Source organism: Arachis stenosperma, chromosome 10 (assembly GCF_014773155.1).
Source record: "Arachis stenosperma cultivar V10309 chromosome 10, arast.V10309.gnm1.PFL2, whole genome shotgun sequence".
Taxonomy (NCBI): Eukaryota; Viridiplantae; Streptophyta; class Magnoliopsida; order Fabales; family Fabaceae; genus Arachis; species Arachis stenosperma.
The window spans coordinates 128,680,173-128,692,844 of NC_080386.1; the positions used below are offsets into that span (position 1 = coordinate 128,680,173).

General features: G+C 38.6%; 2 protein-coding genes across 3 annotated transcripts; one reads left to right on the forward strand and one right to left on the reverse strand.

Annotated features, from left to right (window-relative positions):
• The first annotated feature begins 1,644 nt into the window (after nt 1-1,644).
• LOC130956392 (psbP domain-containing protein 6, chloroplastic) lies at nt 1,645-3,227 on the forward strand. Of its 2 annotated transcripts, XM_057883434.1 has the most exons (3): nt 1,645-2,332; nt 2,408-2,597; nt 3,018-3,227. In XM_057883434.1, the coding sequence occupies exons 1-2, from the start codon at nt 1,736-1,738 to the stop codon at nt 2,576-2,578; spliced, it is 768 nt and encodes a 255-aa protein (XP_057739417.1). In that variant the 5' UTR covers nt 1,645-1,735; the 3' UTR covers nt 2,579-2,597; nt 3,018-3,227. The 2 variants fall into 2 exon arrangements, with proteins under 2 accessions (XP_057739417.1, XP_057739416.1); XM_057883433.1 differs by lacking the exon at nt 3,018-3,227 and having other exon boundaries at nt 2,408-2,811.
• A 237-nt stretch (nt 3,228-3,464) lies between these two features.
• LOC130956391 (bZIP transcription factor 17) lies at nt 3,465-6,828 on the reverse strand. The gene is made up of 2 exons (XM_057883432.1): nt 4,759-6,828; nt 3,465-4,060 (listed from the first exon to the last, which is right to left on the reverse strand). The coding sequence occupies exons 1-2, from the start codon at nt 6,728-6,730 to the stop codon at nt 3,630-3,632; spliced, it is 2,403 nt and encodes an 800-aa protein (XP_057739415.1). The 5' UTR covers nt 6,731-6,828; the 3' UTR covers nt 3,465-3,629.
• Nucleotides 6,829-12,672: the final 5,844 nt, after the last annotated feature.

Sequence of the window (12,672 nt, forward strand, 5' to 3'; positions counted from 1 at the left end):
ACCGCATAGTTAGAACCACTTTCAAAACCACAAACAAAAAAAACTTAACAACACAAACCACTTATCTAAACCACTAACAAAAACTACATGCAAAACCAACATAGTAAACCACTAGCAAACCACATGCTTACATCGCTAACGAAAACCACATACAAATCCACTAACAAAGACCACATGCAAAACCACTAACATAAACCATCAACAAAACCGCATACAAAAATCACTCAGATGAACCACTAACATAAACCGCCAACAAAACTGCATGCAAAACCTCTAAACTAAACCACTTGCAATACCACTATCATAAACCACGAACATAAACCATCAACAAAATCGCATACAAAAACTACTCAGATGAACCACTAATATAAACCGCCAACAATACCGCATGCAAAACCTCAAAAATAAACCACTTGCAATACCACTAGCATAAACGACTAACATAAACTGCCTACAAAATCACTAACTCAGATAAACCACTAACTCAAATTAACCACTAGAACAATATTTTCTATCTACTAACCTCGTCGTTGATGACTCCAGCTATATGACCAACCCCATCCAAACGATATAGCCTTTCCGGATCGTCCCCCATCGACTCAGTATTCTGCTCGAGCCTTTCTCGAACCGAATCACTCTCGTTTTCTCTGGAATTTGGTGGGATAGGAGAATGAAAAATTCATTCGAATGACCTTGGTTCGAACTCCTTATATAGCCTAATCACTTGTAATTCGAAGCAACCTCTTTCGAATTACTACTCGTTTGCTAATTGTGAGTAATTCGAATCAAATAGATTCAAACTCTATGGGAACTCGTGCACAAACGTAATTCGAAGCCACCTAATTTGAATTAGGTTTCTTGTAGTTCGAATCCTATTAATTCGAATTAGTAGGTCAGATTGGTTAGCTATAATTCGAAACAGCTAGCTTCGAATTATGTTCAAATAGGATTCGAATGAAGCTAATTTGAATTGTATTAAAATGTGATTTGGTTGATTGATGAAGTATTTTCGAAAATGGCTAATTTGTGTCAATAGTTTCTCATGTTGACTTATTTCAGTTTTTTGCCCTTAAAATTAAATTAATTTTTTAGTCAAATCAAATAAATACATATTTACGGCTATAATATAAAAGTATAATGTGATATTTTAGATTTGTAGTATTTCTATAAGAAAAATATAAGAAATTAATTTTTAGTTAGTTAATTAATATTAATTAATTTTTAATTTTTATTTTGTAGAAAATATAATTTTAGAATTTAGAATTAAAATAAAAAATTTATAATTTAAAATATATAAAATAATTTTATAAAAATTAACTTAACTTCCTAGTTTTAATTTTTTTAATTAATAATACATATATAAAAAAGTAATTTGGTTTAAAGTATAATTAGTGCACAGATTAAGTAACGAAATAAGAAGAATGATAAATATGATAAGAATTGAAAATAAATTTTTAAATTTTTTTTAATTATTGTTGTAAAATAAAATTTAATTTCTCACCATATATATTTTAAATAAAATTAAAAATAAAATATAACAAAAAATTATACTTAATAAAATAACTAAAAAAATTGAGAAAATTTATTCATACAATTATTGTGATGGTTTAACTAAAGATTCTAAGTTGAGTTTTGAAAATAGAGACAAGAAAGAAAAAAATGGAGGATTGAGTGGGACAGATGGGAGATACATAGAGGAGGTAAGTGTAACGAGTCTCGTCCTCACAGCGTGACAATGGATAAGACATTGTTGGAAATGGCGACCTCTCCATTCACTACCTCCTTACTCACACTCCGCGCTTCTTCTTCTTCTTCTTCTAAACTCTCCTTCATCAGAGCCTCATCAAGAAGAGATTTCTTCAAGGGCGTTGCATTGCAGGCTCTTCCACTGCTTCTTCTCAGACCGTCACTCGCCAGAGAGGTTGAAGTTGGCTCTTTCCTTCCTCCTTCCCCTTCCGACCCCTCTTTTGTTCTCTTCAAAGCTTCTCCCAAGGACACCCCTGCCCTTCGAGCAGGAAATGTGCAGCCATACCAATTCATCCTCCCACCCACCTGGAAACAGGCACGTGTGGCAAACATATTATCTGGAAATTACTGTCAGCCAAAATGCGCAGAGCCTTGGGTTGAGGTCAAATTTGAAGATGAAAAACAGGGTAAAGTGCAGGTTGTGGCGTCGCCGTTAATACGCCTAACCAACAAACCAAATGCCACAATTGAAGACATTGGAAGCCCTGAGAAAGTGATTGCTTCTCTTGGTCCATTTGTCACTGGAAACACCTATGATCCTGATGAGCTCCTAGAGACTGAGGTTGAAAAGCTTGGCGATCAAACGGTACATACATGAATCAACTTCTCTTTTAATCTCTTCTGCTGAGTGTTGTTGTTGCTAACATTGTGCCATCTGCAGTACTATAAATACTTGCTTGAAACTCCGTATGCTCTAACGGGTACGCACAACCTCGCCAAAGCAACGGCCAAGGGAAACACTCTTGTTCTCTTTGTGGCTAGTGCCAATGACAAGCAGTGGCAAGCTTCTCAGAAGACTTTGAAGGCCATGCTTGATTCCTTCCTCCTCTAGTTTTTTTTTTCTCTCTCAGGTTTTCCTTCTATAATAATCACTGAGTAAGAGTTGTGTTGGCTACCATTTGGAATTTTCTTTTCCAAGGTTCAAATCTCTCTGTTCTGATAGTGTTAGTTTATGCTATTCTTGTAACTATAAAGTTGATATAATCATTATTATACAAGGCCTCCAAATCATACATCTTATCTTATAAAATATAATAAGAGAGAGTAGGGTTCTTTGAACAGCAAGTGATGTGCTGAAAGGTGTAATACTTGATTAGATAATCCACTGCCATATCTCAGTCTTGGTACCTTGCGAGATTATTATTTCTTAGCTTAGGAGTAATGGAATCGGTTGCTTGTTCTTAACCAAAACAGAAGTTATTAAATTTTTTTCCAACACCTAATCTAACGTCTAATCATTATAGATTATTTCTTCTTCCATTTTATAACAGGTAAGTTACAAGCTACATGAATAATTAACAGTGTGAAGGAAGTTGTGGAGATGGTTAACATAATCAACGTTAGATCTTCTGTGCCAAAAGTCCAAGACTTTGAATTAGCCAGTCAAAGTTATATCATTAAAAGTTTTCTCACTTAATTTCTTTCATGAATTCCTTTGAGAATGTTGTAATTTAATCCATGTCTCTGTCAAATTAAGTTGGCATTTTATTTTTCACAATATGAATTATGCAATATGTAATTTGGTGTTCAATAATAAAACATTATAGACACTGAAAAATGAGATTCTTTTATAAATTTCAACAAATAAAATAATGCGAGATACCTTCCATAATTATTTTAAGCATCCTCTCATGATAGGGTAGGGTTACCGAATCCTTAGCCAAGTTAGAAAATAAAACAACGCTCGAATATGATCTCAATAAATAAAGAACGACACAAAATCAACTATATTCGCATCATATTATAGAAGTTATAAAAATCTCAACTCAGTACAGTTTGTTAATCCCACTTAAGGCATTGCAAATTAAGTTGCGTTGGTTATGTACAAAACTGAAACTATAACTTGTATTAGATGGTAGGTTCTGTGCTGTCAAAACGTTTTCTCAAGCAGTCACTAGATGCGGAGACAAACGAGGAAGACCACACGAGTATGTGACATACTTGACACTGTCCATGAGCACAACCACAAATATCCGAGAGATCGATTTTGGAGACATCACACCGTCGACATCACTATCTGCGGCCTCTTTGGGATCAACAAGCACTGAAACCACCATGGAAGATTTATTACCATGGAAGTGGTCACTCTCTGAATTCCTTACATGGTCTTCAGTTAGGTTCAGACTGGTTCCATCAAGGTGACCTGGGAGCCCATGGAGGATTCTTCTGTTCCTGGTCTTGTTAAGTGCTGTACCATTCTGGCGGCTCTCCCGAGAAACATTGGCAACTGATGTTGCCGGAACTATGGCGCCAGGTTTTGGAGAGGCATCAAACTGGAAGACTTCTGTGCACATGCCTGAACTTAACATTGGTCCTGCATCAGGGAATCAGAACAGTCAGTATACATAAATGCTTCGCAGGCACCAAAATAGGCAACCAAGCACATAATAGATTAGACAGAAATTGCAGCTTGCAAGGCAGCAAGAGACAACCAACAATATAGATGCGCTCAAGTAATTAAGTATGACCGAGTGGTAGGCAAAATGAAGAGATTGATTCAGCTCTTATATTCAACAGGCACACCTTGAAGCCTCACATATGCAAAAAGAACTGAAAATGCAACAATTGGTGGATGCCATGACATTGTCAAATTAAGCAGTGTTAAAACCAAGCTATCAAACTATTTTGAGACTTCCCAGTTCCCACTAACCAAACTCAATTACTGCATCTAACCAAGTTCTAAAGTCTTCTACAACAACCCATATTGGTAGCAGAAGACACAATCTTGTAATTACCAAACAGCATGATGATTTTTCATCCAGGACAACCAAGGAACAGTCAAGACCAGTACAACAAGCTACTAAATTTTAGCTTAGTTAGAATCTCCAACACACGATCATAGCCAAAATTGATGTTAGGTGGCAATCAATAAAATGTGATTCCAAATTCAGCCTTAAACAACAACCAACAAGACATATCACAAGTCAGAAGGAGACAATGTATCTTCATATTCAGCAATTTGAGAGTGAAAAATAAAAGCCAGTAACAGACACAAGTCAAACAGAAGATCACCTGCAAGGCCTTCACGGAACCACTGTTGCATTTTACCATCACTTGCAGAGGACTTCATGTGGTCCTTTAAAGTTTTGGTTGAACCAGAACCAAGAGCCTTCCTCTGCTCAGGTGGAACTGTATACACATGAGGATGCTGACCTCTATTTCTTCCAACTTCAGGAATTGCCAAAGCAGAATCCCAATCCTTAGTAATGACCAAACCAGTTTCTTTATTCTCCTTCTTTGCCTCATGAGTCTGAGAAGCCATAGCTTTCTCACCAGCCAGTATAGAATGGATTATCAAGTTTCCATCAATCTTCACCAGCTTATCATTCCTAGGGACATACAGCGAAGCAAGGAGGGGCTCACTGGCATTGCCACGATGGCCGAATTCATCGCATCGTGGGTCTTGCCGTTCATGAGATTCCTCTCCTAGTTTCCGACCCCTCTCATAATCTCTGTGGTCGGAAATACTAAACCTCCCATTGGAATACCCTATATCCTCGTCTCTTTCAGATCCATTCCTAGGACCATTCACAGGCCACACCTTCCCTCCACCTTGATGATTATACAACCTATCAGTAACATAGCTAGACCTACGAGGAACATACCCCACTAAGCCACCAAACTTGACATCCACGATAGGAACAAGCCCACCAAAAAGCAGTATAAAGAAAAACAGACCCAACAAACTAATGCTAGCAACCTTCTTAGTTTTCACCTCACTTTTCTTACCCTCAGACTTCTTACTCTTTGATGAAGAAGCAGGTTGCTGAGGCTTCAACTTTGGAATGGGGACCAAGGGAACCTGAGATCCTTGAGGCTTAACAACATATGGAGCACATGGCATCCATGTATAAGGCATGTGGGCCATGGGAGGAGCATGAGGATACATCCCAGGAACAGGTGGGGGAGGAGGGCACATCCCACCAACACCCAATTGCTGCCTTAAAGTGGCGTTCTCAGCCATCACAAACGAAATCTTGCTACTCAAATCAGCAATTGTTGAATGCATTGACCGCACCTTCTCCTCAAGCTCTTCCACATAGTGCTTCTTCCTCTGCCTCGAAAGCTGTGCACTTTCCCTGTTTCTCATCAATCTGGCCTTCCTCTTCTCGTCGTCGTCATCAACCACCACATTCTGTTGGGTCTTGTTCTCCACAGGCGCTGATGATCTTCTGAATTTGGTTGTTCTAGTCTCAGCACTCCCTTCACTCTGATCTTGCTTTCTCTTCAGATCACAACCTTTTCCATTATCCTCCAATTTCACGTTCCGATCCAAAATTGTATGTGCGTGTGTCGATGAAATTTCCCTCTCGTAACGGCAACAATCAGGTGAGGGAGAGTTCATGGTTTCGTATACACCCGACCCGCTACCGTTCCCCGAACCCCGCGAAGAAATCGCACCATTCGACGACTCTTCCCTTTCGCCGAACGAATCAGAATCATGCGACGGAAAGCTCGAGTCTTTCACAACAGCAGAGTCACGAGGATTCGGTGAAAGCTCGCGCTTGCAGCTGCCTGACTCCGAGGAGGACTGAGAATTCAAAAACCTAGAAACACCGGAGCTCCGATCGCCATAAACAGCACAGGATCCTGATTCCGGCGAGTCTGAATTAGCGGCGTCGCAATCGGAATTCTTACCAGAACAATCGCCTAGATCATCGTTCGTCGGCAAAATCAGGTCGCCATTAGGGTTGCATGCGTCGGGGAGGAGAAAATCGTCGGCATCGGAGGGGATGTAAAGGTTATCGAGGTCGTCGAAGGTGATTTCATAGTCACCGCCGTCGCCAAAATCCATGGGAAATTCGAGATCGGAAGCGAAGGCGTGAGTATTCAGTGTGCCAACACCATTTTCGACGAAAAGCGCGTCCATGGAGGGGATGGGTAATCCGTCGAATTGGGAGGAGAAATCATCGAATGCGAGGTCAGACGGCGCCTCGGCCGCCTCCGGTGCGCACTCGGCGGCGATAATGCCGGGGCCGGGCATGGACGGAGGAAGGATTTGGGAGAATTGAGGAATTTTCAGTAATTCAGCAGAAAAGTGTGATGAACGAAGACCAAGACTTTGGGTTTTGGGAAGATGGGAGAATGAGGGTTTTTCTCGTTGTTTTGAAGTGTCCTGCGCGTGGGATCACGTGCCATAAAACCAATTACAGGATCAGGATAATAACTGAGATCTCGTTTAGATACGCGCGCGTGGTTTCACCGCTTAACTGAATAGTGTAGATCCGGTTTTGAATTTTTTTATTTTTTATTTTTTTTTCTCTTTTAAAAAGATCACAAAAGAATTCGACTAAAAAATTTAGATATAAAAATAAAATGTATGATATATCTTAATATTATAATTTTGGATATTTTTTAAAATTGTAAGATGTATACAAATTGAATGGTTCGATTTGTGTTTAAAAAATTTTTTAAATTTGAAGTACACAAATCAGACCCACCAATTTGTGTTTAAAAAATTTTAAAAATTTGGAATACACAAATCGTATGTATCCCAAATTTTTTTAATTTTTTAAATACAAATCAGATGGTCCGATTTGTGTACCAAAAAATCGGACAGTCCAATTTTTATACCTTTTATAAATCGGACGGTCCAATTTTAATTTCTGACACCACATCTCCGTAAAGTACTTATACACTCCTTAACTGCGTCCTACACCATTCTCTCTTCCATGTCTAAATTGAAAAGAAAAAGAACTCTACTTTAAGGGTTTTTTATTTAAATTAAAAAAACATAATATTTACCGATTTAAATAGACGTATAAGTATTTACCAAATTACATTTAAAGTCATATCTCAAGTACAATGGGAAAAACAAGAAAACGAACGTATCTCGGATGCACTGATCCCGTTCTGTGATACAGAACGTGCTGGTCATGTCCCGGGTGCACCCGAGATATGAACAAGAGAGCATCTCGAATATACTGCATCTGAAATATGCTCATATTCTGACATGTAGCAGTGCATCCGAGATACGTGTAAATGCATCCGAGATACGTGTAAGAAAGCAAAACAGGGGCACTGCATCCGAAATATAGTCAAGATTATAATTAGGGTCTCAACACCCAAGATATATTGTACAATAAGTCTATTTATAGAAACCATCCCAATATCTCTCCTCTCACAATTCACAAACCATTCATTTTTTTTCTCTTCTTTCGATTTTGATCTGATGGAGAACAATCAATACTTTTTTGTGGTGGTTTATCCGAATGGGATAGTCAGACACGGTGATGGAGTGATTTTTTAGTTTGACAATACTGTGATGTTGCGCACTTACCGGGTTGATACCCTAGATGTGCTAAAGACGATCATGCTGAGCAATATGGGAGGAGTAGGAACAAAGGAGGTAGGGAGGATTGCATATAGATTTCTGTATGTGCTTCCGAACGGGAAATTTATGAACCAGTTATTCTGGATAAATGGGAATCAGCATGTGAGGGTAATGTTTGACGTACATGCGCGACTGATGTCCCAACATGTGATCGAGTTGTATGTTGTGGTCCGTGATGTAGTTGTTGGGGATGGGCTGTCTCCTCCAGGTCCTGAAGTCGTGCCGCTCGAGGCGACACCAATCCACTATGCCCAGCCTCATGATAGTGTCGACGATTCCGACAGTGAAGGCGATTCCATCTATGTTGCTGGGTTCGAGTCATCAAGTGATACAATGTCAGAGGATGAATTTGTGGTGGAGACTCCTCGACTGTCAGATGTTCCTAGCTATTACCAGATGTTGAACTTGGATGCAATGCACTCGGACGATATTTTCAATGCTGGGGACGGGGAGGATTACAACACGGATGGTGGGGTAGAATTTCGAATTGGGCATAGGTTCAACAACCGAGAAGCAGTCCTACTAGGAGTGAAGAACTACAGTATTCGACGGAATGTGGAGTACAAAGTGATAGATTCAGATAGGCTAAAATATCACTGCCAATACAAGAAATTCTCCAATGATTGTCCGTGGAGTCTTCGTGCGGCATTACGACAGAACTTGAATTATTGGTATATTTTGTATTATATTGTGGATGCATTAGACTCTATACGTTTGTTTTTTTTTTTTTTTTAGCATGTTGTTAACAATTGATCAATATTCACAGGAAGGTACGTCGGTTCGGTGTATCAAATACCTGTCTAGCACTAACCATGTCTCAAGACCATGCGCAACTAAATAGTGGGTTGATTTGCAAAGTTGTGTTACCTATGATAAAGACTGATCTTTCAGTGTATATCCCAGTGTTGCAAAGTACTGTCCATCAAAATTACCATTTTAAGCCCTCGTATCGGAAGGTGTGGATGGCAAAGTAAAAGACAATTGCAAAGATCTATGGCGACTAGGAAGAGTCATACAATAGGATTTTGGCGCTCTTACATGCCTTGCAGGAGTGCCTCCCAGGTACGATCCACGAATGCAATGCTGTCCCTTATTACAATGGGGATATGGTTGACGGAGAGTGGAGTCAATTTGATAAGGTTTTTTGGGCATTCCTCCATGTATTGAAGCGTTTAAGCATTGCAAGCCGCTTGTATCGGTGGATGAAACACATCTATACGGCAAGTACGGGGGCGTGCTTTTGATTGCTGTGACTCAAGATGGTACCAACAATATTCTTCCTATAGCTTTTTCATTTGTGGAGTCTGAGACAACAGAGTAATGGTCGTTTTCCTCTCAAATTTGAGACAGCATGTTACTCCACAGACAGGAATCCTGATCATATCAGATAGATCAAAGGCCATTCGCGCCGCTCTCAATGCACCTTACAGTGAATGGCATCCTTTGTCAGCATATCATGCTTACTACATATGACACATAGATTCAAACTTCAATTCCAGGTTCAAGTCGACCGAGGGTAAGAGGTACCTGATAAATGCGGCATACAGTCCAAGTAAGGAAGGATGCGATTGTTACTTGGATGCTTTAGGTACACTGTCCCGTGAGATGGTGGATTGGGCTCTTCGTTTCAGGAAGGAATTGTGGTAGTAGCATTGCGACGAAGGTCGTCGGTATGGTCACATAACTACAAACCTATCGGAGTGTATAAATGTCGTGTTGAAGGGAACAAGGAATCTTCCTGTGGCAGCAATTGTTCGGGCAACGTATGAGCGATTGCAACAGTTGTTTGTGCGCAGAGGATGCGAAGTACATGCTCAGTTACAGGGTGGACAGATCCACTCACAGCGGCTGTTGGCAGCTATAGATAAGAACAGAGAGAGCTTGTCGATGTTGCGAGTCACCCATTGTGATCGTAGGGCATCCGTTTTTAGCGTGGAAGAGGTGGAGCCAGTAGATGGTTGGTCATAGACTTCATATCGGGTTCGTCTGACCGAGCATACATGCGATTGTGGCCTGTTCCAGTCATTGCATTACCCATGTCGACACGCTTGGCGGCATGTGCAGCTGCGAGTATTGAGTGGGGTCATTTTGTAGACCCGTGTACACGATGGCCTCTGTATTCAAGGTATACGAGAGGGAGTTTTCACCGATACCAGACAAAAAGATGTAGCCTACATGGTACGGTGCACGCCTGAAACCCAACTCAGCCATGAGGAGAAAGGCATCGGGTAGGCCGGTATCCACTCGGATCCTAAATGAGATGGATGCCATTGAGCGTGCGGAGAAGAGATGTAGGCTCTGCCGTGGAGAGGGCCACACCAGACGTGGGTGTCTCAATGCGCCCCACCCGGATCCATGACGACGCATGCAGTTTAGAGTTTAGGTCTTTTTGTTCCAATGTTGTCACTTTGATGTACTGATTGTTATTAAACGTGTTTAATGTATAATAAAGCATAATTTTTATATAACTAGTTATCTTCGATTGTTATGGGACCATTTTTCATCTACAACATTATAATATTTTCATAAAATCGGATCTTAACTATATCTCGGATGTAGTGCCCCTATTTTGCTTCCTTTTACGTATTTCGAATGCACTGCTACATGTCAGAATATGAGCATATCTTAGATGCATCCGAGATATGACCAACTCGTTTTGTATCACAGAATAGAATTAGTGCATCCGAGATACGTTTGTTTTTTTGTTTCTTCCACCGTATCCGAGATATAATTTTAAATGTAATTTGATAGATACTTATATACGTTCATTAAATTGATAAATATTGTTTTTTTTTTAATTTAAATAAAAAATTCCCTACTTTAGGTGATAAGAGTCATTCACTTATGTACATTTGTTTTCCGGTGCGTAATTATCATTATTATTATTTAGTGGTATTGATGATAGTTTTGAATGCTAGAGTTTTGAAATTCAATGTGGTCTAAATAAAATTCAGTCATTCAAGTCAAACAGAAAATCATAGAATTTAATTTATTTTTTTCCTTATAACCTATTCCAAATATAATTTTTAAAATACATTTAAGCAAACTTGTAAAAAATTCGGGTGGCAGTGGCTGATTCGTGCGTTGTAAACAAAATGATGAGAGCGTGGAGTTTGTTCGAAGCAGGTGCGCTTGAGTCTTGACTCTTCTTGACACGCTTTCCTTGCGACTTGTGACTTAAGACAAGGTATTTTTATTGGTTTATTTTTAAAAGTTTATTTATCTGTTGGAAGTGTGTGTCTGGAAACTTCATCGATAGGAATTACGAATAGGAATATGCGCAATATACAGAGTCAGAAAGAGCAATAGTCTATTCCAAATTTCCAAATGCACGAGTTGCGTTTCCGCTACGTCCTGTTGTGTCACGTGAATGTCTTGTTTTTCTTTTATTTATATTTTCGGTCTAATGAATATGAATGTACTTTTGGGATTTATTATTTTGGTTTGAACAAAAACACACACTTTTTTTATTTTTTGGTATTAAAAACACACACACACTAACCTACCCACTAGGTTCGAACCTGATATGGATAAATTTGAGTCAAATACCTTTACCACTAGCCAACTACATCACATGCCTCAGCCACTACTTTTGGGTTTTGGGAAGATTGGACTACGTAGAATGCTGAGCCCAATAATAATTGAACTTGATAAGCCCACAGACATTGTTGACTGGGCCAACACACGGGTTCGCTGGTAGTTGACTCCAAAATTAGTTGAACAACTCAACAACTTTGGATGTGGCAAATTCGAGTGACAAATAACTAATTTGGGTTGGTTAGTGGTCAGCTGATTCGTTCGCTTAAGTAAGTATCGGGAGTTCGAATTTCGCCTTGTGCATGCAGCAACTTATTGGCCAATGACAGACTCTTAAATAGAGCTCAGATCCGCAACGAATTAACCTTTAACCTGTCAGGTTGAAGAATACCGTTTGGATAAAAAAAAAAATTCGAATGACAAATTATATGCTTTTTAATAAATATGCTTTACTTAGATTCAAAATTTCATGAAAATCAAATAATGGATAAAAACTCTTAAGTGGTGGGTGTGGGAGTGTGTAATATGAGTAAGTTTATGATATAATGTCTATAATTAGAAGTTGTTTGATTAATTTTATAATTTCTTGTAGTGTATTTTTTTTTTTTAGTGTTTTGTTCTCTCGTCCAATTTTATAGGTGGTGTAGTTATAATTTATTAATGAACAGATATATCGAGAATAATATTTTATTCATTAAATATTTTTAAATTAGAGAAGGATTCAGATTATTTAAAAAAAAAAAGAATATCTCACAATATTGCAATATTTTTTTATGTAATTTTAGAAACAAACAAGAATTTATCTCCATTTTTATATGTTAATATTCTATAAATTGAATGTTAGGCTCATTTTCCGGATTTAGTTCACCATACTGACCATAGAGAATATAGGAAATTGATCTTATTCTTCAATTTATATTATCAAGTGTAAATTTTTATTATTTTTTTAAGTAGGACAAAAAAAATATACGAGACAATATTAACTGGTAAAATATTATATTTGACAAAACAATTAAAGAATTTGAGAAAATCTATGTTTAAAAATATATGATTGT